This window comes from Astatotilapia calliptera, chromosome 3 (assembly GCF_900246225.1).
Source record: "Astatotilapia calliptera chromosome 3, fAstCal1.2, whole genome shotgun sequence".
Classification (NCBI taxonomy): Eukaryota; Metazoa; Chordata; class Actinopteri; order Cichliformes; family Cichlidae; genus Astatotilapia; species Astatotilapia calliptera.
In genome coordinates this window covers 47,956,884-47,981,586 of record NC_039304.1, presented here as the reverse complement: position 1 = coordinate 47,981,586, position 24,703 = coordinate 47,956,884, and the positions used below count along the sequence as shown (strand labels likewise).

The window sequence follows — 24,703 nt, the reverse complement described above, 5'->3', positions numbered from 1 at the left end:
GCGAATGCTTTATATTCATTGGAACAAATGTTCTCTAAAAATGCTTGTTTCTTTCTGTTAATTTATTACAATATGTATAATTTATAAATACAAAAACATTCTGTGTCTAGTGTTACCTGCATTGCCTCATGAAGACACTCGCCCTCATGGTTCTGACTACAAATATGTCATCGCCCTGCTTTGGACTGCCATCATCATTTTGATCATGATACTGGTGACTCTGCTGGGTCGATTTCTTCATACGGGGAAAGGCAGAGGTAAAAATGACTGTTACCTCTAATAAACTGTAGGCAAAAGACTCAAATAAACACAAAGTATGAAACATGTAGTAATCTAGTATCTAGATTACTGCAATAGATTACTTATTTTTAATTCACTGCTATATTGGCTTACAACTTTAATCAAAGGGTGTTGTAACTCATTTTTTCTGTAAATTAGTGTTTTTTAGTTTTAACTTTTTAATAAAATCTTACATGCCCACATGTTTACCCTCCTAAAACCTGAACTCTTTCATGGCATGCATTTTCAATTTCTCTTTGCTATTTGGGCTGATTGGGACCTAATGAATGTAAAAACAAATAATTACCTGATATTTGTTTCTGAGAAAAATGAAATCCACATGTTAGTGCATTTGTTTTAAATTTCTGTAGAACAGTGGAAGTATAATATCCTCGTAAGTGGATATCAGGCCCTTGTAGAGCAAAATTTAGTATTGTGGTCTAGACAATCCAAAATGTGATGTCCACATAGGAGGTTGAGGAAATTATATACTACAGTATTGATGAGGAATGAGCGACCAACCACTAAACAGAAAACGGTTGTATGAATGACTGTTAGTCTTCTTTTTTTTCTGACTTTTTGTCATGATAAAAAGCTAAACTTTAATTCATATTCTTTCTTGTATCTTTGTTCATTTCAGGATTTCTGCTTTTCTGTTCATCACCTTTACAAAGGAGAACAACAGCAGCGTCTATCTCAATGGAAGCCAATCCAGCAGGTAAATATTAAGTTTGTTACTGTTTTTTCTTTATTTTCTTTCATTTCAAAGCAAAATAGAGGTGTTTTTTTTTGATAATCTGATATTTACTGCTAGAACTCTAACTTTTGAAATCACCTGTTTTGCGTATATACATAGTCATGTTGGAATGATAAGCTTTAATCCATCTTCTTTCTCTGTGTCTCTGTTCATGTCAGGATTTCTTGTTTTCTGTTCATCGCTTTTACAAAGGATACTAACAAGCACATCACACTCTGCTGAAGCCAATACAGCAGGTCAGTAGTTTGGAGCAAAATAGTGTCATTGTGTCAACTGATTTTTGTTTTTAAATTGCTAGAAAGATGCGGTTCTTTGTATTTTGTTGTATATGCCTTTGGCATAATTTTTTTTTATCTCAGTGTGACAAACATAAAATGTGTATGTCTAAATTAATAACACTTTTTTAAAACATGCACTGCTTGTTTTGAGATACTGAAATACTTTTATTATTTATAACAGGTTGACCTCAGAGAATTACGAGAGTCAAATTTGGCAGCAGTAGCATCATCATGTAACGTTTGAGATGTGCTGCATACATGCGGGATATTTTTACCTTCTCTCGATGTGTTATATTCAGGGTTTTGTTTTCCACCCATCTGGTGTTTGTGCTAATCTGAACATGTCTTATGTCAAACCACAGCATAAATCCACAGACAGAAAAAGCACAAAAGTTCAGCCGGTAATATATGTATTTATAACTGGTTATGTTATATACAGCTTTTTTTTTTTCTTCAGATGAACTTGTGTACTCCACTTTAACCATACGTGGGGCCCAACACAGTTGCCAGCCAGGTTAGTATCTTGATTTTATTACATTTTAGATCTTTTCAAAATGATGCCAGTACATTTAAATCATATTACTATTTAAAGCCACTGTAAGATAATAACTTTAACTTTATCCTGTCACTAAAGATGTTAAACTGAAATGCCAGTCAAAACTGTTCATCTATTCTTAGTTTCTTTAATTTTTCTGAAATATTTTCAAAAAAAGAATTCGCTCAATTTTTTTTTTTTAAATCTTCTCAGATTATTGTATCTTTTCTCCATTAAAGTAAAACAAGTGATCTTCTTGTTTTCAGAAGAATCAGACTTGTTGAGCTCCACAGTGACTTCCAGAGGAGGTGAAGGCCCAGGCTTCACAGTCAAGGAAGATATTTATTCCGCCATCCGGATTGTAAGACTACTGGTCTTTGGCCTTCAGAAGCCATTCCTACTTACTGTAAACAATTGTTATAGTATAACATCCCTGTATATCAATGTCAGAGGTTAGCTGTCATCACGCAGTGTAACACATTAATGCAGGGAAATGTGCTGTCATTTCTTTTAAATCTATCATGTGGATCAATGTGAACATTTTTTAAAGACAGCATTAAGGTTCTATGCCTGAGGGTTCATTTAAAAACAATTGAATTTGTCATTTATGTTCTTGAGTTAAAGGAATATGACACGATTTCTTTTTTTCTTTCCAAATTTATTTATTTATTTATTTGAGCAGTCAAAATTACTGTCACAAGTTAAATGACAGAAGACCAAATCACCAAAGCTGACAAGTTAGAATTGAGCCAAGTTTGGAGTTTTTGCTAAAAGAAATGTAAATTAGTACTAAAAAGAGCACACAGAGTGAACAACTCCCTCTGATGGGCATGCAAACATTTGCACATACATTCAGTCAGATTCATGCACTCAGGGATTCCTGGCTATTAGACAGACGCAAGGCATAATTTTACAACATCCTCTCATCCAAAACTGTTAAAAACTCTACTCTCACTTGAATCCATGAATAAAAAGTATAACATTAGTTTACAAAAATGCTCTATAAATTCTTTAGTCAGTGACGTGCAATGTTTTAGAAAAATGCAAACATCACAATTTATACAAATGAAACGTCAAACCAAATACACCCCAAAAAATCTGGTCATGAAAAAGCTACAACATAACACTGAGTACGAGTCATCATCCAGGAATATCCAGAACGCCTCACTTCTTTGCAATGGTATGTCCTGGTTTTCAACCCTTGGAAGTACTGGAACATGTTTAACGCCACAAAATCACAAAGATGATAAATCATGTTTGGATATCAATAAAGTGGCTGCTAAGAAGTATGGTGAAAATTAACTTCTCCTTCAAGAAAGGACCTTGTAAAACAACCAGTACTGCTGATGTTGCAGGGTGGGATCAAAAGGGCTCCCCCTGGTGGTTTTCAGAGGTTTGGCGTTCTGGGGGTTCTACACTGCATATTTCAATAAATTGCTGCACTTATTTCCAGTTTCAATTTCCTAGTAAAATATAAAGGAATGAGTGGTGGCTTAAGACCTGAAAATTAATGTATATTCTTTATTTTGAAAGTTAGCCTCTTCCATTCTGAGAAATGCATTCAATTTGCAGTGGCTGTCATGTATACTTTCAGTGAAGTGGCCAAGTAATTGTGCTAGGCCTAAAACAGATGTCTTATTAGTCTGTAGTGGATCAGACTAGTGCTGGTGTAAGGGTGTGAGTGAAGTTATGTACTTGTCTTGTTACCTCTAGAGTAAATTTTGCTTACTAAAGCCTGGGCTTTAAGCTATATGTAAGGGATAGTAAAGGACATGTACATCTTTATTTCATGATATTTTATTCTGTCTTACAGGCCACAGAGGGCAGTGACACCTGACTCCAAAAGTGGAGGAGTTCTCAATTTAAAGCTGTGCTGAAAATCTGAAAAAGAACAAGAAAAATGTTTGTATATAAAATTGTAACTGTAATTTTGAGAGTATATTTTTTTGTTTACCTTTATGGGACCTGCAGCCTTCCCCTGATGTCGACGAGAGGAAAGTTTGATTGTTCTACTTGTTGTTCTATATGGTCGGCGCTTGAGTGTCTCCAACTTTGTCACGATGATTAACAGGGTGTGCTATAAAGCTGAAACTGAATGCTATCTCACATGTATAGAATAAAGTGACACATAAGTGATAAAACTAAAACATGTGATCAACAGATAAAATAAATTTCAATCACAATGACAACATTTAGATATAATTCATTTCAATTAAATTTTATTTATATAGCAAAGTCAAAGTTCATTATGTTGTCAAGCAATGTTCCCTCTAAGCTGCGCACGTGCGCAATTGTGCACTGCTGGCACGGTCTCTGCGCACAGAAAATCTGCGTTGCGCACAAAAAAAAATCTAACCTGAATTGAAATTAAAATTAATACTTTTAACAATTCTGTTTTTCAGTGTTAGTCAGTGAGTGACTGGCTGCTCCTGTATGGGGTTAGAATGATGCCACCTTATCCCATAGTCCAGCCAATGATGCGATTTACATTCGTATATACGCAGCTAATCAACGTTGTTGACAGGCTATGACAGCGTCCTTATGTGCTGACATCGGTCTTTTAGCTAGCAAAGCGGCTGATGTGAAGTGAAGCCACGTTAATGACAACATGTAAACCATTGGAGATGTGAGCAGGACAGACGGAACAATTGATGGAAAAAGTGTGAACTTTATACCAGTTTTTAAATCATGTTGATGGGCCACGTAAAACCAGAGGTATGATAAAAATATCTGCAATGTTTGGTTTCCTTGCTGAATACTATCGTTGTTCATATTTACTGCGGGAAGAAACGGTAAAAACTGCGTTTTATAAGAAAAAAGGCTTGAAAGCACTCTGAGCCTGTGAGCAAAAACAAACTCCACCCTCCTCTCCCTTTCCTATTCGTCCAAAAAAAGTACCATTCGACCAATCAAAAAATGATATGGCAACGTGGCATCTAGTTGTTAAGAAACGGGGGGAAGTTTTAGGAGTGACGGCGGTGCTTTGAGATGTGAGAGATTTGAGACGTTTAGCGCAAATCTTGTGTAGTTAGTGTGTAGTGTAGTTTTGTTGTGTGTGTCAGAACAATGAGGCGACTGCTGAATGTTACAGGTGTTACAGGAGTGATACATCTCCTGTTGTCAGGCCTGCAGGTATCAGGCTGTTGTTCTCCTTTATCTCATAGTGGACAGAAATTACTTTTGGAGTGGCACAAATAATTTGTGTGGCGTTAGATTTGATGCACAACAGCTGGTTGTTCTGTAAATAGTTTGAAATGTTTATTTAAAAACGCCTTGGCTGCATTTAAAAAAAAATAGCTGCAAAAAACTTTGTTTGCCAAACTGAGTAACTTTTTTGAAGAAGTAACTATATAATTAATTGCCCAACATTGGTCATTATATACTGTATTTTGCAGACAGGACTCTCTCCCAAACCACAGACTCATAATACAAGTCAGAGCTTTATAAAAAAAAAAAAAAAAAAAAATTAAGTTGTGTTTTCGAAATTGGAGTTCAAGTTATTTTTACTTCCATAATACTATACTAGTGTTATTATAATTATATTATATTATAATTAATGTGTTAATATAATGTTATATAATAGTGTTAACATACTACAATGACTAGATTTTTTTTTTTAAATTTTCATTGTAAGTGGGCTAAAGCAGTTAATTAAAAGTAGTCTAACATAAACGTAAATGCTGTAATTTGATTATTTTAATAAACCATGTAACTTGGATGGATTCGATGCCGGCGTGACCACAGTGCACACGTCTGATGTCGCTCACAGTGGTCCAAGGGATCGCTCAGGGAGTTTGTGTGTTCGCTCAGACACGTGAAAAATTAGAGGGAACATTGTTGTCAAGTAAAGATCGTACAATAATACAAAGAAAACCCCAACAATAAAAAAAAAAAAGCATGTGAGTCCAGGTGCTTGGTTACAGTGGGGAGGAAAAACTCCCATTTAACAGGAAGAAACCTGAATCAGAGCAGAATCAGGCTCAGGGTGGGGTGGCCATCTGCTGCGACCAGTTGGTGCATATAACAGCATTAAAGTTACACATTTTAAAATTGCTCTCTGTCGTACACACACATACACATATGGGTGCCTTGCAATTTGCTTTGTCTCACCAGCTGTTGATGTAAACATAAATTTAAACTAATTCTTTAAAAATAAAAATCAAATCAGAAAGCACAGCACTGATCTTTGGGCTGTGCCTTGACTTCTTTCTGAGGCTCCTTCAGTCTCTTTTTCTTCTGCTTGGACGGACTCTTGATGTGAGAAATCTGCAAGTCAGAAGCATTAAGGAATGTGAGACATGCTGTTTTTAAGGCACACGAGTAATTACACACCACAGTCACAGATGCCAATAGTTTAAATTTTAAAAATTGGTGAAATATATTAATTAACAATGAATTTGAATTTGAATTTTTTTTAGATTTGTTTCTTCCTTAAAGTAGACAGACATTTCTTTAATATTATTTGACATTTAATCAGATCATTAATTAATAATAAATGGTTGTTTTCTTTGTTGGCGTTGGATTTCCTGACCTGATGTAATTAGAGTTCTTTTTCTCAAACCTAAATAAATAATACGTGTGCGCTCCTCACTGGTGAACAAATTAAAAACACAAACCTTCTCTGCTTTGATCGGCAAGGTCTGAACTTTTTTCTCAGTTTCTTCTTTTTTCTGTTTCTCCTCCTGGAGTTGAATAAAAAGACTCATGAGACCAGATTATACACTTGCTGTCATGGTCTTTGACCCAGTGTTTAGTCTTCTAGACTTTTTCTTTTATGTATTATTGCTTTGATCTTGAATAGTGTGCTATGTTTCCTAGTTTAGTTTTCTTGTGCTTTTAAGTTTCTGATTATTTCGCTTTGAGCATATCATTGTGCATTTAAATAAATGCTTTACAGACACTGCTTAGATACATGACACAGTCTAAATTATTTTCATTATATCAAAATATTAATAATAATACTCCTTTATACCAACATTGGTTTACAACTGCATCACTCAGCTGAAGAATTGGTACGTATTAATTATGGGTTTGGTATCTACAATAAAAATATTTTTATTAATTGAAAAGTAAAATTTGTACTTTTCATCTGTTTCAGTGTACAGAAACAGTCAGATGTGCAGACATTTGTTACCATTGTTTCTCTTCCAGCACTTTACATTAAACTGAGAAAGATTTTCTTAAGATGTGTGACTTTTGTTTTTCTTTCTTCTTTTATCCCCTTTTTCAATATTTCAGGCTTATCTACTATGGAAACATTTTTATGTCATACATTTATTGAAATCATTGATTTCTTTATCAACTTCAGTGTGTAGAAATTGCACATTAACAAAACAGTTTTATAAAATAAAGATTACATTACTAAAGTTTCCTTCCTAGCACTTCATATTTCAGAAACTGATAATGATAAGATGAAACTCCTGCGTTTTGAACTTAAATATTTCCTTTAGTTTCTCCATTTTCCTCTCAATGTGCTGCCTTTTCTCTCTCTCCTGATGGAGCTGATTTTTCATTTCAGAATGTTTTTCCTTTAACTGCACATTAAAAGACATGAAAAAAGTGAAAATGGGAGACATGAAAGAACGAATGTAAATAAAGTAAAACAAATAACTAAATTTGCCTGTTGAAATTAAAAGCATCCTTTTCTTTACTCTTTACCTCTTCAAAACCTATAAGGAAATACCCTTTAAATCATATTTAAGTTCTGCCTATAAAATAAAAGATTTGATCAGACATTAGTCAGTAAACCTGTAATTAAGGGAGGCTGTCATCTTTTTGGGGGAAAGAATTCAAACATAAATTCAAAAAATCAAACCTTTATCAAACTGGATTAAAAGGACAACAAATACATTAAACTAATCTTGATTTATATATTGCTTAATTACACTGGATTTCATTGTCACTAGTAATCTGATTCCATTATTGTTTCACGTTTGTTGTCATTGATGGTTTAATTTTTCTTGGTTAGTGTCATAAAGATAGAGATCAAAGCTGACAACAGGTAAGTGGCTCATGACCAAATTAAAAACACAAACCTCTGTTTCAGTTGGCAACATCTGAACTTGTTTCTCAGGTTTCTCCCTTCTCTCTTTCTCCTCCTGGAGCTGAAGAAAAAGGGAAAAAGACTCATAAGAACAGACTACACACATGTTCTTTTAAAAGATCATAATACAATGAAATCCTCTTTTAAATTAACACGTTTTGTTTCTTGTTCTTGTTTCTCAACAGAAAGTCAGAAAGTAGCAGGTTGATCACATTAAACACGTCACTTCAGCTGCTGTGCTACCAACCACTTTACAGAAAGTCACAGAGAGGTACACACAGAGTGTGCCGGTCTATGATCATCGGGAGTATGACAGCCATCACATATGTCCATGATGATCTTTGTATACTCAGATACTTCCACTGACCTTTGATTCCAGTGTAAGGATCGTCTGCCTCAGCTTCGTAATGATTTCATCCTTCTCCATCTCAGATTTGATCATCTGTCAGAAATAAAGTCAGACAGATGTTGATGTTTCTGCAGCGCTTTGTTGATAAAAGTGACAAAATTATTGAAGCTTCACACTGTGAAGAACATGTTTCCAACCACAGTGCCTCAGAGTTAATATTGAAATACATGTAATGTGTTCTACAGCATAATGAACTGTGAGTTGATGCAATAAATGACGCTCAGATTAGGGTCAATCTTTTTCACACGAGTGTCTCTGCTCCTCTCTATCAGCTGCACCTTCAAAGACAGCAAAACATGCACATAATGTCTGCAGGATGTGTCACACAGCAGCCTGACGCACAGCTGTAATTCAACAAAATGAACAACAGCAAGCTGCATAATTCATGTTTGCTCTAAATTATGTCAATGTTGAGGCAAGTGGTGATATTTCTATGAATTTTCTGTGCTCCCCTGGTCCTTTCTCTCTATAACTGGTTAACATAACCTCTGTTTGAAACAGCAGTGCTTTTTGGCTCAATAAAAAGCTGGAGCAGAATTGATCCTTTAGATCCTGGAGACAATAAGGTTCTCCACCAGTGATGAAAAATTATTTAGCAGATGAAGAACATGCTGGACATGTTTAAATATGTTTCATATGACAGTGACAGACAGCTGAGTATCAAATGATGAAATGAACCTCCTGTTTGTTGGACTCAAGCTGATCCCTGATGGTGTTTATTTCACTCTCCCTCATACTTTTCTCCCTGTTAAGCTCACTGATGCTGTCAGAAAGCTGCAATTGAGAAGATAAAATTAGAGAGATGAGATGAAAAAACATATTTTTTTATATGTGAGTGATTAATTGAATGATTGTACTATATAGAATTAAGAGCCTGATCATTTTATTCTAATTTATAAAGTTTCCTCCATAACTCTTTACAATACAGAGATAAAGAGTTTGGGGTCAGTAAATTCAGGATGTTTATAACTGAAACTCAAACCTCCTGATTTTTGGACTCCAGCTGCTTCTTCAGCTCCTCTAATGTTTCTTTCTCCTGCTGGAGCTGATTGAGGATTTCAGTATTCTTCTTCTCCAACTGCAGGTGAAATGTTACATGAAGAAAGACCAGAAGGAAGAAATGTTCATGTTTAAGACACAAAAATAATAACATTTTATTTAAGTTGTAAATATGTTTTAGTAACAGTTTTAGTATTAAATGTAAAAAGATCAAAAAAAGATGAAAAAAAATATTTGAAAAATGTACCTCGTTGAGTTTTGCTTCTTGTTCCACATTCCTCTTCTTCTCATCCTGGAGCTCATTTTCCAGCTGCAGACAAGAGGGAGAGACATCACAGCTTTTAATAGACAAAGACACACAAAACATATAACAAATGACAAATATCAACCTTTTTTTTATCATTCTGCAGGTCGCCATGTTTATTTTCAGCATCCTCCCTCCTCTGTTGTTCCTCCTGGAGCTGCTGCCTTGAAGTTATTGGCAACTTCCATTGAGAGATGGCAGAGATTACAAGATAATACAGTTTTTCAAATTCATATTAAGTTACAGTTTTTCTCGATTGGTTTGGCTCACTTCTTGAAACCGAGATGACATTCTCAAAATAACATGGACAAATCTCCAAACCACCTTGCAATTGTTCACAACAGATCTCCAAACCACCTTGCAATTGTTCACAACAGAAAGTCATTTTTCATTGGTTTTATCAAATTGCAAATGCTTTAGTACATGTCTCAAGTGACTCTGTGCTTCTTTTCAAATGATTATGTACAAGTAGCTACAGTTAGCACAATGAGCCCACATTTAGCACATTTTCCAAATAAATAGATCTTGGCGATCTAAACTGATTAGTTGATTTTTCAGTGAAATGGTTACTCACTCCAAAACATATCAGAATGGTTTCATTGTGTAAGTCATCATATGCACAATTGTCTGTTCAACTGTCAAAATTAGTCAAAGATATAATACCATGAAAGAATATCTTGGAACATTTGATAAAGTTATGACAGTACTTGACAATCAATCAGGTGAAATTAGAACTAACGAAGGAGCAGTTTCCCACATCTCAGATGACCAATCAAACAGGTTGTTTAGATACCTGACAGGTGTTGTCTATGATTATGACTGCTGCCCGGGGCCAGTTTCATTTGCAGTGTGAACATGGAAGCACCTCACCAAGTACAACAGCAACTTCCTGCTCGAGGAAGAGGAGGAAGAAGAAGAGGAAGAGGAGGAGTGCGAATGCGTGGAGGAATAGGGGGAAGAGGCCGAGGAGCACGGAGGCACCATGATGTCCCTTATTGACCACGTTATAAACCATCGCCTCACAATGGCAGAGGCAGGTCGCCGAGTGCAGCCTAATGTGCCTCGGTCTACAGTCTCCCCCATCATCCAAACCTTTCGCAGGGAAAACAGGTACAGAACTATGTTATTGAACTATTCAGTGTTGGTGTGTGTGTAGGCCTAGAGTACTGTAATATCTTCATGTGATGTTATATGATACTATAAAAATGACAAAAAAAAAATGGAGAAAATACTGTGAATAGTATTCCGGTCACTGTGCAGTGCATCACACTTTTAGTACCATAAAACAGCAGTACAATTACATTGGTAACTCATTTTGTAACAAATTTACAGTGTTGACCTTTGACTTGTATGTCTAGGATTGGACGACAGCCTCAAGTGGGTGGCAGAAGAAAACTTCAAAATGAACAACAAGAACGAGAAATATGCAACATGGTCATTGCAAATAATGCTATCACACTGAGACAGATTCGTAATGCAATCCTGCTAGACAATGTAATGTTCCAAAATATAAACTCTATCAGCATCTCCACAATAGACCGGGTATTGAAGAAACATCAGATGACCATGAAACAGATTTACAGGGTACCATTTGAGAGAAACTCTGACAGAGAGCAGCGCGTCGATGGCCAGGGGGATGAGGATGGTGGCCAGGAAAGAGAGGGTGACAATGGCGACCACTGAAAATATTACTGTACTATAGTTCTGAAACTTTATTTACAGTATGGTAGGCTAGAGTTTTTTTTGTTTTTTTTTGTTTTTTGTTTGTGTTTATGACTGTTCACATTTACAGAATCCTGTATATGTTTTCTTTTCACAGTATGTTCTCTAATGTTAACATTTCTTTGTACGAATAAAAATGTTTACAGTTTCCTTGAGTATGAGTGGTTTATTGGAGGCTGATTTTACTGTAAAATCTTTTAGTTTTATTCATAGTGGTATTCTGTTGCTAGACCTGTGCCTCAGTGACAAAACGTCTAAGCATTTTGACTTGCAGTGCTTAAACAATGCCAAAGGTATAATGCATTTTGGGGGCATTGACTATTTATATGAGAAGGATAATTAGTTTTGACACATGGATAAACTCTTTTGGGAGAGATATGAGCTTTTGCAGGGGATTCATGGTGTTGTGCTAAACCATCCAGGTTATTTTGACAAAAGCACTAACACTAGGAAGGCCCAGATCCCAGCCATTTGGCTTTTCTACCTATAAAACCCGGAGAGTTGCCAAATGGCTTTTAGCTAGGCTTTAGCTTCAGCCAAGTGGAAGCTAAATTGGCTAGTCATTCATATGTAAATTGGGTTGTTACCTGGGAATTCTGGAGGGAGGGGAGTGGGGGTGTGTGATTGAGGGGGTGGGGGAGCTGCTAAAAGCTGTGCACAGTCACCAACTTGGAGTGTTTCAGTTTGATGCATTCTCAATCATCCAGGGAAATAATCTCCAAAAGTCACCAACTTGGAGTGTTTCAGTTTGCCATCTTAGGGAGAAATCAACACACATGGGTGTATGTCCTTTGTTGCTGAGATTTATTGATAAAAACGGTACAAAAAACCAACCATTTGTACACATTTTTACAAATAATAATAAAAAGTGAGTGAGTACATTCCAACATTTTCAGCAATCACTCACAATCCTGGCACTGCCGTGGTATCTGTAGTCTGCATTTACCACATGTGTATCTGTTGCAGTGAACACATCGCACAGTGGCATGATTGTTCTTGCAATTGTGTTTGACCTGACACATGGCTCTTTTTCCAGGGCTCGGTGTGGAGGGTTGTGTCCGAAGCAACTGTTCTTTTCTTGCCTTCTTCGCAGCTACATGAGAGTGAGCCAACTCTCTTGCAAGCTCCACCAGGAAGTCCACCCGTCTTTCCTTCGTCCCGGTGCATGCTTGATACAGCACATGTGCATTCAGTGCTGCCATGTCAATCATGTTATAAAACACGGCAACTGGCCAGCGCCGTGTTCCTTTGCGGACAGTGTACTCCCGAACCATCTGGTCCATCACATCCACGCCACACTTTGTTTTGTTGTAAAGGGTGACCGTGTTTGGCTTCCTTTTGGTAGTGTTATCAGTCTGAACCACGCTGTGCATGCTGCTAAGAATATAGACTGTCTTCTTCCGTTTGGCCGCATACGCCGTCAACGTGGCAGCAGAGGTTGAAAACACCTAAGAAATAAGATAAATTGTTATTTCCATAGCCCTTTTACACACAATGAAACACATAAACATAGAACCACAAAAGACCTGCAACATACCTGAGTGGTGAATTCACTGCGATCTGTCTGTCTAGTGGATTGAGGAATTTCCCTGCGAATCTTGTTGACTGTGCTGAGGATGGTGGTTTTCCGTCCAAGAAGTTTTTGCGCAAGTGAAAGCGATGTGAAGAAATTGTCCATGGTAACATTTCTGCCCTTGTCTAGGAATGGTTCCATCAGCCTCATTACTACATTTTCAGAAAGTCTCTCCCCAGTGGGACGATTGGGGTCCTTGCCAAGATATGGGAAGACATTGCAAATGTACTTGGATTTTAGGTCGCAGGCCACCCAAAACTTGATGGGAAAAGGGTGTGATCACATTGATGCCACAATGGACGACTGATCAAGCCCTGTCACCCTTTACAACAAAACAAGGTGTGATCACATTGATGCCACAATGGACGATGCCACAATGGACGACTGATCAAGCCCTGTCATCCTTTACAACAAAACAGGGTGTGATCACAGGGCTTGGCTTCCTTTTGGTAGTGGACAATTGATCAGGAAGCCAAGCCAAGGTAAATGCAGACTACAGATACCATGGCAGTGCCAGGATTGTGAGTGATTGCTGAAAATGTTGGAATGTACTCTCACTTTTTATTATTATTTGTAAAAATGTCCTCCCTAAGACGGCAAACTGAAACACTCCAAGTTGGTGACTGTGCACAGCTTTTAGCAGCTCCCCCACGCCCTCAATCACACACCCCCACTCCCCTCCCTCCAGAATTCCCAGGTAACAACCTAATATACATATGAATGACTAGCCAATTTAGCTTCCACTTGGCTGAAGCTAAAGCTTAGCTAAAAGCCTACCAGCCATTTGGCTGGTGGCGGGTTTTAAAGGTAGAAAGGTAGAAGCCTGGGCCTTCCTAGTGCTAAATGAATGCACATATGCCAAGGCAATTGAGAAGGATCTGTGCTATTTTGACTGTACTGACCTTTTATATGGGAAAGGAATCTGCTTTTGAAGCATGGACGAAGAGTTTGGAGAAGGATATTTGATTTTGCTAGTGAGCTATAATGTTGGGCAGAACTGTAAGACTGTTTGGCCAAATGACCTTATGGTTTTGAGAATGTCATCTCGGTTTCAAGAAATGAGCCAAACCAATCGAGAAAAACTGTAATGTGGATAACATGACATTAGTACTTTACATTACAGCTAAACAGGGGTGATAATTCGATAATAAAAAATAATAAATGGAAGGAGAGAAAGAGAGAATAAAGTGAATAATAAACACCATTTAATTACCAGAGTTATAATCAGGGTTTGGTCTAACACATGTCTTTGTAAAATATTAGTGTAATCACATTACATTTTGCTGTAGCACAGTAATGTCAAACATTACTTTTCTAATTACCTTTCCAGTAATCACATAACAGTATTTTTTAACCCTAGAATCTGTACATCTAATACAGATTGTCTGTACTTCTGATGTTGTTAAGATGAAGGTTTATGTCACTCTGTGCGACTGCTGTCGAGGTTCATGTTGTTAAACGGTAATTATATCAAAGTGCGTTTCAGGCCTTGTTATGGACAGCACAAAAGTAATATAACACATGGTGTAACAGATTACTCACTCAAAGTGATAAGTAATTTAACACATTACTTTAAAGTGTAATGTGAGTTACAGTATGAGCCCAACACTACTTACAACCACATCAGTAGATCTGCTCAAATGATATAAAACACAATGACAAGGTCAAAACGTTTACACTTAGCCCTGTTTTTCATATTAGGGTTCTGTTTTAAAACCTGATATTCTTATTTTTATGTTTCATTATAAAATTGTGTTGAATAAGATATACTGAGCATAAATATTGCCTATCTAAGTGAGAAATCGATGGTAACATTTTGTTTGATTAGTATTCAATTTCCTGAAAACCAATGAACATCTTGATATTGTGTGTTTATCTACTCACAAGTTAATTCTGCTTCTCAGTTTTTCCTCTTACCTTCGTATTGAGTTGCTCTTTCTCTCTGTCTTCGTCCGTGGAAACTTGAAAATCTCCAATGTGATCCTTGGGCCTTCTGTTGGTCTCTTTTTGAAATTAAAATTAAATAAGAAGGAAATGCCAAAACTTGGATTATAATATTAAAACTCTCATCAGAGTCTCAATGAAAACATTGATTCATAGTAGCGGTAAAGAATAATTAACCAGTGACTTACTGATGTGTTTCCTCTTTCTACGTACAAGAACAACAACTGATAAAATTAACAAGATGATGCAAAGAGCCAAACTAACAGGCGACGTGTCCGTGACTGAGGGAGAACTGGACAGGATGTTAAAGAAATCCTCTGAAATCATAAAAAACACAACATTTCAATAAAACTGGACTTCAGATATTCAAAGTGTTTCTATCATAAATGTAATAATATAATTTGAACCTGGAACATGTATGTGTGACTCTCTGCGCTGGTTGGTGTTCCTCTGTTGGACTCTGCAGGTGATGTTGTTGCTGTGTCTCTTCTCCACAGTCACTCTGCTGCTGACAGTATAGAGGTCATCAGGACCTCTGAGGGTCTCTGTAGGTCCAGCAGAGAGGAGGTTTCCCTCAGCGTCCAACCACAGCAGCTCAGGCTCTGGATACCATCCTGCAGACTCACACTGTAACACCACTCCTCCTCTGTTTTTGTCAATCCCTGATAAACTGATGACAGGTGAGGTGGCAGCATCTGATGCTGAGCAAAAAGAGTAAAAAAAAGATATTAATAGTTGAAAAAAACATTTTGTACAGTAATTCACAATTATGAAATTATTATTATTGCAAAATTCTGATTTGTTTGGTTTTTTTCTCTTTGTAAAGGTAATAAATAAACATTTCTGGGATAAAATCTTTCCTCATCCTGCACAAATATTAATTTTCACTGTAACTAAATCCACTACACCATGAACATGTGACGTGTATCTACTTACCAACCACAAGATTAACAAAATATTTTTTCTCCATTAAAGGAATGCTGCATTCATAGGTTCCTTCATCAGAGAGTTTTACTCTGGAGAGTTTCAGTGAAATGTTTCCACGCTTCAGTTCATTGATGAACAGTGATGCTCTTCCCCTGTATGAAGGATTTCTTGTATTCACCAGATCCTGACCGGATCGCCACACATGGACAAATCTTGGGTTCAAGTCAGATCGTGTCCACTCCAATATCTGAGCTGTCACATCCTCTGCAGACTCCACGTGACATGGTAAAATAACATCATCATCAACTAATGCAATTACTGGCTGATGTGGACCAACCACCTGAGACTCCGCTGTAGGTAGGTAGGTAGGTAGGTAGGTAGGTAGGTAGGCAGGCAGACAGACAGACAGACAGACAGACAGACAGAAAGAAAGAAAGAAAAGAAAGAAAGAAAGAAAGAAAGAAAGAAAGAAAGAAAGAAGTGTTTATTAATTTCTGCAGCAGGAGTGAATGCATATATCAAACTTAAAGATGATACTCAGCATATAGCATTATATGTCTTTATTTTTTTAAAATCTTGGCTACCATAAAAATGTCAAAAACTTATGTTTCACTAAAGAATTAAATAAAAAAAATGCAGGCAGGAAACAAAAAAAAAGCATGAAAGTACAAATTACAATTCAACCAAATGTAACAAATTTGCACCATTTTGTAATAACTGTATGGTTTTTATACAGTCTTGCTGCACAAAAAGTGAGTACATTAGCACCAATGATAATAAAAGATATAATGCATGTAACATCAAACTTACCTTTATTTAGGTATATTAGAAGATGGAAAATGAAAATACTGAAGACTTTGACTGGAGAAAGGGAGAGGGCATCTATCTGTGGAAGCATCCTCCTCTGAAAATACATCAAGTGTGGCCACAAAAGTTAATTAATATAATAATAATTTGTTCATTTCATATCTAAAATCAACTTATTCAAGACTAAAAACACATTTTAGATGTTATTTCAGTATATTAACTACCTTCATGAGGTCATCAACATGACTTTCACTTAACATGTTATTGCTCTCCAGTAACTCCAGAGTTAAAGCAACAGACATAAAGTTGTTGGTTAAAGCAAACCCATTATTTTGCATTAGTGCCAAATTGCACATTAGAGAATAACCTTTGATCAGTGCTATCTCTGTTCTCTGTATGACTTTTCATAGATACTGTACTGAGTTATTCAATAGAATATCTCTGCTCAGACCTCTACAGTATACTTTAACTATAAAAACTTTCTTTTCTGCTCTCCAGTCAAATATTTAAAATCTCGGTGATTCATTTCTAAAACATTTGATAACATTTACAAAGATCTATTCATGACAGTGAAATAAATTATACTATAATTAGACTTTATAACTAGACATCAGAAAAGCATGTAGAACTTAAACACACTAAATACAGAATTTGAAAGAGACTTACCTGTGGAAAGTTGTGTGAGACTATAAGGTGAAGTCTGAAAATCATTAATCTGCGGCCTGAACTTACTTTGGCTTATCAACTGCAGATCCCTCATATATGCTCAGAGTTATGGAAAAAAATAGGCTCAAGTTCTTCTTAATCAAAGTATAATGCTGGAAAAATATTAATTTATCAGGTTAACACTCATTGTTGAATCTGGTTCGATCAGGTATACAGTGTGTCAAATGCTGAACTTTGAGCCCGTTATAAAATAGTCAAGCTGAAACCATATCTGTCTTTATGGTGTTCAAAAAGGGGGGAAGCGTTCACATGTTATGTGTTATCTCAACTATCATACTGAAGGTGGCAGTACAGGACTGATATTTGAACACACACTGATAAGCTACTCAGGGGTGTTTTAAATGATCCATTTTAGTGTCACAGGGGTGCCGGAGCCTTTCCCAGCTGTTACAGTGTGAGCAGTGGTGCCAGCAGGGATCTGGGTTCCTGTGATCATCACAGCCTTGCCGTATTGGTCCATTTGATCAACCTTTGTTGTTATTATTTATTTTATTTTCAGTTCTTACACACGGGACAGACATTGCTGGGGGATAGGAAAGGAAGAAAGCAAGATGAAGGAAGAGAAAAACAGAGGGGAAGATGGACAGTGAGAAAGGGCACCTAAGAAGAAAAAAAAATTCTCCCAGATCACCTGTTGAGAGAGAAAAAAAGAGAAAACAAGCAAAAAAGAGAGCAACATAATAAACATGACACCATTGCATTAATCTTGCTAAGTGTAAATAACAGTAAATAGTAAATATTGAATGTGTTTGTGCAGCACGCAGGACCGACAGCGCACAATGTGCTTTGAGGTAGCAGCCAAGAAAGGTATAGTTTGTGTCTATGAACAGTGAACATCCATGTGCACACCTGTGTGGATGAGCACGCCAGAGGGGCATCTGTGCCACCCTCCTGGGAAGAGCTGAGGAGAGCCCCAGTTGAGGGGTTACCCAGCAGCCACAGAGCAGAAGCCAGAGGGGGCTGCAGCGACGTGCCCGCGGGCTCTGCCGGCAGCCACCTGGCTGGGCCACCAGAGTGAACCGAGCCGTAGGTCCAGAGGCTGGAGGTCTGAGGGCCCCCCACACCCCGGAAGAGGCCCAACCGGACCTCGGGCGCCTGGCCCCACCAAGTAGACACCAGGAGTGAGCAGGTGCATACCTGAGCGCCCAGCCCCGGACACCAAGAGCACCAAACGCACCGACACCTGAGGGCATCAGCTACCAGCAGGGAGCGTGCTGGGGGGAGATAGGCCTCCATACTTTGGAGGGCCTGAGATGTTCCCAGAGAGGTGGAGTGTAAGACCGGACCTGAGATATAGACACAGACAAACAGGCACACACAGACACAAACAAATCAAATCACTTTTATTGTCACATCACACGTGCAGGTACGCTGGTACAGAACATGCGAGTGAAATTCTTATGTGCAAGCTTCACAAGCAAAAGAGGTGTGCAAAATACAATACAATAACATGAGAACAAGCAAAATATAAGAATGGGTAATCTGAGTGTTGGGTCTGTGTTTCCACAAACCCCGCTAATTCTAGAGACTTATTCATCATGAAGAAAACAAGACAGTCGATCGATCCATTACTTGCACAAGGGAGGCCTCTCATCTGTGTCCAGCACGACAATGACCCCAATGGTGGCCTCCTCTCGCTGCCTTTTATTGACAAACTTCAAACAATAGCTTACAAAACACCTCCCCTTGCAACCCCCCTTTGGTTACGTAGACAAGGCACTGTATGTAAGTGTGTGTGTGTGTGTGTGTGTGTGTGTTGTGTGTGTGTGTGTGTGTGTGGCCTCCTGCTGACCAAAGGGTCGTAAACGCAGGAAGCTTACATCAAAAGAAACAGATCTTTCAGATAGGATGTATCTACAATAAAACCTCCCCCAGCACAGAGTGGTTGGAGAGGTGTTCGGGATCAAAGGAATTGCTTTGATCCTACTGCTTAAACTAAGACTATACAAATTTAAGAAACACAATGGCAACATTCAACAATTAGACTTAACACTGAGGATTATAACAACAAATATATGTACAAATATAAGAGTGTATGCGCATTACTGAATATGTACAGGGTGGGCCATTTATATGGATACACCGTAATAACATGGGAATGGTTGGTGACATTAAAGTCCTGTTTGTGGCACATTAGTATATGTGAGGGGGGCAAACTCAAGATGGGTGGTGACCATGGTGGCCATTTAGAAGTCGGCCATCTTGGATACAACTTTTGTTTTTTCAATAGAAAGAGGGTCATGTGACACATCAAACTTATTGGTAATGTCACAAGAAAAACAATGGTGAGCTTGGTTTCAACGTAACTTTATTCTTTCATGAGTTATTTACAAGTTTCTGACCACTTATAAAATGTGTTCAGTGTGCTGCCCATTGTGTTGGATTGTCAATGCAACCCTCTTCTTCCACTCTTCACACACTGATAGCAACACCACAGGAGAAATGCCAGCACAGGCATCCAGTATCCGTAGTTTCAGGTGTTGCACATCTCGTATCTTCACACCATAGACAATTGCCTTCAGATGACCCCAAAGATAAAAGTCTAAGGGGGTCAGATCGGGAGACCTTGGGGGCCATTCAACTGGCCCACAATGACCAACCAACTTTCCAGGAAACTGTTCATCTAGGAATGCTCAGACCTGGTACCCATAATGTGGTGGTGCACCCTCTTCCTAGAAAAACTCAGGGAACGTGCCAGCTTCAGTGCATAAAGAGGGAAACACATCATCATGTAGCAATTTCAAATATCCAGTGGCCTTGAGGTTTCCATTGATGAAGAATGGACCCACTATTGTTGTACCCCATATACCACACCAAACCATCACTTTTGTTGTTCCAACAGTCTTGGAGGGATCCATCCAATGTAGGTTAGTGTCAGACCAATAGCGGTGGTTGTGTTAGTTAACTTCACATAAAAGTTTGCCTCATCACTGAACAAAATCTTCTGCGTCAACTGAGGGTCCTGTTCCAATTTTTGTTTTGCCCATTCTGCAAATTCTGTGCACAGATCTGGGTCATCCTTGTTGAGATGCTGCAGTAGCTAGAGTTTGTAAGGGTAAGTAGCTAATATCTGCCGAAGGGATGTTCACCAACCATTCCCATGTTATTACAGTGTATCCATATAAATGGCCCACCCTGTATACTAAATATTTATATCAACGTGTGTGTGTGTGTATGTGTTTGTGTGTGTATACATAAAATAAAGTAAAATAAAATAAAATAAAATATACAGAGGTCGGCAGTCGGAAATGTGCAAAACAAGTGGCATTAATGTACAGTATGGAGTGTATAATGTTGAAGTTCCGTTAAGTGAAGGTGAGGTGTCTATGAAGTGTTCAGCAGTCTAATGGCCTGATGGAAAAAGCTGTCTCTCCATCTGCTGGTACGGGACTGGATGCTGCAGAACCTCCTTCCTGATGGAAGTAGTCTGAACAGTTTATGGCTGGGGTGACTGGAGTCCTTGATGATCCTCCCCGCTTTCCTCAGGTACCGTTTCCTGTAGATGTCCTGGAGGGAGGGAAGCTCACCTCCAATTATCCTTTCCGCACACTGCACCACTCTCTGGAGAGCTTTGTGGTTGTAGGCGGTGCTGTTGCCATACCAGGTGGTGATGCATCCAGTAAGGATGCTCTCAATGGCGCAGCGGTAGGTCCTGAGGATGCGGGGGCTCATGCCAAATCTTTTCAGTCTCCTGAGAAAGAAGAGGCGCTGTTGCGCCTTCTTCACTGTTTTGTTTATGTGTACTGACCACGCAAGATCCTCCGCCAGATGTACAGCAAGGAACCGGAAGCTGCTCACTCTCTCCACAGCAGCGCCGTTGATGGTGATAGGGGTGTGTACTTCTCTGCACCTCCAGAAATCCACTATCAACTCCTTTGTCTTTGCGACGTTGAGGGTGAGATGGTTGTCTCGGCACCAGTGTGTCAGGGTGCTGACCTCCTCCCTGTAACCCGATGGTATTGAATGCTGAGCGGTAGTCTACAAACAGCATTCTCACATACGTGTCTCTCTTTTCCTGCTGTGAGAGGGCAGTATGTAGTGTCAGGACTATGGCATCATCAGTGGACCTGTTGTGGCGGTATGCGAATTGTAGAGGCTCCAATGAGTCGGGTAGCATAGAGCAGATGAAGTCCCTGACCAGCCTCTCGAAGCATTTGCTAACGATGGGGGTCAGGGCTACCGGTCGCCAGTCGTTCAATGTTGAGATGGTGGAGGATTTGGGTACAGGGACGACAGTGGCCATTTTGAAGCAGGCTGGGACTGCAGACAGAGAGAGGGAAAAGTTGAAGATGTGTGTAAACACTCCAGCCAGCTGAGCATGACTTGAGGATGCGGACCAGTAGCTTTGCGTGCATTCACCTTCCTGAAGCACTTCCGCACACTTCCTCAGACACAGTGTGCAAACTGACGTCATCCGCGGTGCGCACACTGTCCGGTCTCGTGGTGTTCGCTGTGTCGAATCTAGCGTAGAATGCGTTTAGATCCTCACATAGATAGGCCGTGGTCTGCGGTGTGCGTGCATTCCCACCCTCATGCACACATATACAAATATTCACCCAACGTAAAGACAGACACAAATGGACATTGCCTGCACCCTGGTGACACACCTGCACCCCAGGGCTCTGCATATGTGGGTGACTGTGGTGGAGCGGGAAAAAGAAGGCAGTCGGTGATGGGGAGGAAAGGAAGAGAAGGGCAAGTAGCCCCTCCCTGGGTCCAGCTCCCCCCCACTGACCCCAGTAGGCACTTGCGTCCTCTGGAATCCACCAAGGCAAGGGGGCCCAGGTCCGCCAAGCCTGGGCCCCCTTGCTGTGATTGCATTGTTATATCATCTTTTGTAAAAGAGCGTGTCGCCAGTTATGTGTCCTTTCACTTGCTGTTGGAGAAACCCCAAAAGTCCAAAAGTCAGGGACTTCATCTCTGTGTTATTATCTTCCTGAATGTCCTTCTAAGCATAAAAAACATAAAAGCAAAATGTAAAAATGTTTTAAAAAAAGCCATTCCAGAAGATATTTTCGCCGGTGCCTTGGACTAGAGGACACTGCATGTGATGTAAACATAGAAGGATCCAAACTTCAAGTACTGGGCCCTATTTCAGGAAGCCGGTTTAGAAAACTCAGAGTGAAAAATGATACTCAGGGTTGAGTAACCCCGAACTGTCCAACTTGGAATATTCGGATTCAGAAAGGCTGATAATAATTAGTTCAATCAACGCGGAGTTGCTTTAACCCCAAGTTAAACGCGCGCACGGGGATACATAAAGCCCTGATTAGTGGAGCACAGATTAAGCGAGTCACCATGGAGACGGAGGGAAAGAAGGCGCGGTCAATGTATTTTACAGCGCTTGAGGCCGAAATTCTGATGGCAGCATATGCTGATAACATGCAAATTCCGCGGAAAAAAAGTAACACAGCCTCAGCTGCAAAAGAAAGAGAGCATGCATGGCAAAACATAGCCGACAGAGTCAATGCGTGAGTGTTAATTTAAACATTGATCTAGGGATTTCCACCCATTTAACACGTTATTTCATTATATTTTATTTTATTTTGTATTTTATACATTTTATTTTGTGATGTGATGTGAGCGCAGGTGCAACCCAACAGGCCCCAAACGTTCCTGGCAGCAAGTAAAAATGAAATATAAAAATATAGTCCAAACAGGTAAAGTGTAATTGTATTATGAGCCATAGTGCTTGGTCTGTTTGTCCGATGTAAATCAATTGCAGTTAGAGGCTACATTAATTTTCTTTCTGTAAGAACTTATTGAAATGATCTGAGCACATTACAAGTACATATTTGTAATGTGTAATGTCTATTAGAGCACATATTTTACCCCCTTCTTATGACCCTTCTGTTATTTTTACGCCTTTAGCAATTTTTAGCCATTTTGAACCTGTGTCTCTATTTAAACTGGGTAAAATTGTCACCCAAATCAAGTCTGGCTCTCCCAGTGATGTTCTTCCCCCTCGCTTTTTTTAAAGAAGTTTGGGGCACTATTGGACCTTATATTCAAAGGCTTATAAACAGCAGCCTGACTTTAGGCCATGTACCTGCAATTTTTAAACAGGCAGTGGTCCAGCCTCTGCTGAAACGCCCTGGCTTGGATGCCTCCTTGTTGAGTAATTTCAGACCTATTTCAAAGCTTCCTTTTGTTTCTAAAATTTTAGAAAAAGAAGTGTGCTCACAGCTGCAGGCTTTTTTAGAGAGTCAAAACATTTTTGAGGTATTTCAATCTGGTTTTAAAGCACTTCACAGCACAGAGACTGCACTTTTGAGAGTTTTTAATGATATCTTATTAACTGCTGACTCTGGGAAGTCTGTCTTACTTGTGCTTTTGGATCTCACAGCAGCTTTTGATACAGTAGATCACAATATTTTGATGTATCGTCTAGAACATCATGTTGGAATTAGAGGCACTGCCTTGGAGTGGTTTAAGTCATACCTCTCTGGAAGAAGTTTTTCAGTCTCACTTGGTAAATTTCATTCATCTTCCGCCCCCCTCCCATGTGGTGTACCTCAAGGATCCATCCTTGGGCCCCTTCTTTTTAGTATTTATTTACTTCCCCTTGGCCATATTATTAGAAAACATAAAGTCTCATTTCATTTTTATGCAGATGATTGTCAAATTTATCTACCGATGAAACACAATGACCTTAACCCCTTCAGGCCTATTTTAGAATGTCTTAAGGATATCAGAGCATGGTTGGCTCTGAATTTTTTAAACTTTAACGAAAAGAAGACTGAAGTCATTATATTTGGGCCGAATGGACCTGGTGTCCCTCCATCTGACTTGGGTCCTCTTACATCGTGTGTCAAATCAATTATCACCAACCTTGGAGTAAAATTTGACACAGCTCTTAAAATGGACAAACAAGTAAATACAGTGGTGAGAAAAAGCTTTTTTCAGTTGAGGCAGCTCTCTAAAGTAAAACCTTTTATTTCTTTTTGTGACTTGGAGAGAGTTTTGCACGCATTTGTGACCACTCGCCTTGATTATTGTAATGGACTTTATATTGGCATTGATCAGGCTTCACTATCACGCTTGCAAATGGTCCAGAATGCTGCTGCTCGCCTGTTGACAGGGACACGCAAACGTGAGCACATTACCCCTGTTCTTGCCTCCTTACACTGGTTGCCTGTCCATTTTAGAATTCATTTTAAAATTTTATTGCTTGCTTTTAAAGTTTTAAATGGCCTGGCTCCGTCTTACCTGTCAGACCTTTTACACCAATACACTCCACAAAGGTCTCTCAGATCATCTGACCAGCCACTCCTTGCTGTCCCCATGTCGAGACTGAAACACCGAGGAGACCGAGCTTTCGCTGTTGTGGCCCCCAAACTATGGAACAAACTGCCCCTCCATATTAGGCAGGCCCCAACACTTAAAATGTTTAAATCACT

General features: G+C 38.9%; 1 protein-coding gene and 1 long non-coding RNA gene across 2 annotated transcripts in view; one reads left to right on the top strand and one right to left on the bottom strand.

The window, feature by feature from the left end:
• The window catches only part of LOC113015217 (butyrophilin-like protein 2), an 81,922-nt gene extending 59,798 nt beyond the window's left edge, over positions 1-22,124 (bottom strand). The window contains exons 1-3 of the mRNA XM_026157173.1: positions 21,911-22,124; positions 15,780-16,121; positions 15,251-15,538 (exon numbers count right to left, since the gene is read on the bottom strand). Of these exons, the coding sequence (XP_026012958.1) occupies positions 15,251-15,538; positions 15,780-16,121; positions 21,911-22,124 (844 nt within the window). The remainder of the gene's footprint in view (positions 1-15,250; positions 15,539-15,779; positions 16,122-21,910) is intronic.
• Positions 941-1,828, top strand: LOC113019616 (uncharacterized). Its single transcript, XR_003272059.1, has 3 exons — positions 941-997; positions 1,195-1,272; positions 1,772-1,828. It is a non-coding gene; the product is annotated as an uncharacterized LOC113019616 (long non-coding RNA).
• Positions 22,125-24,703: the final 2,579 nt, after the last annotated feature.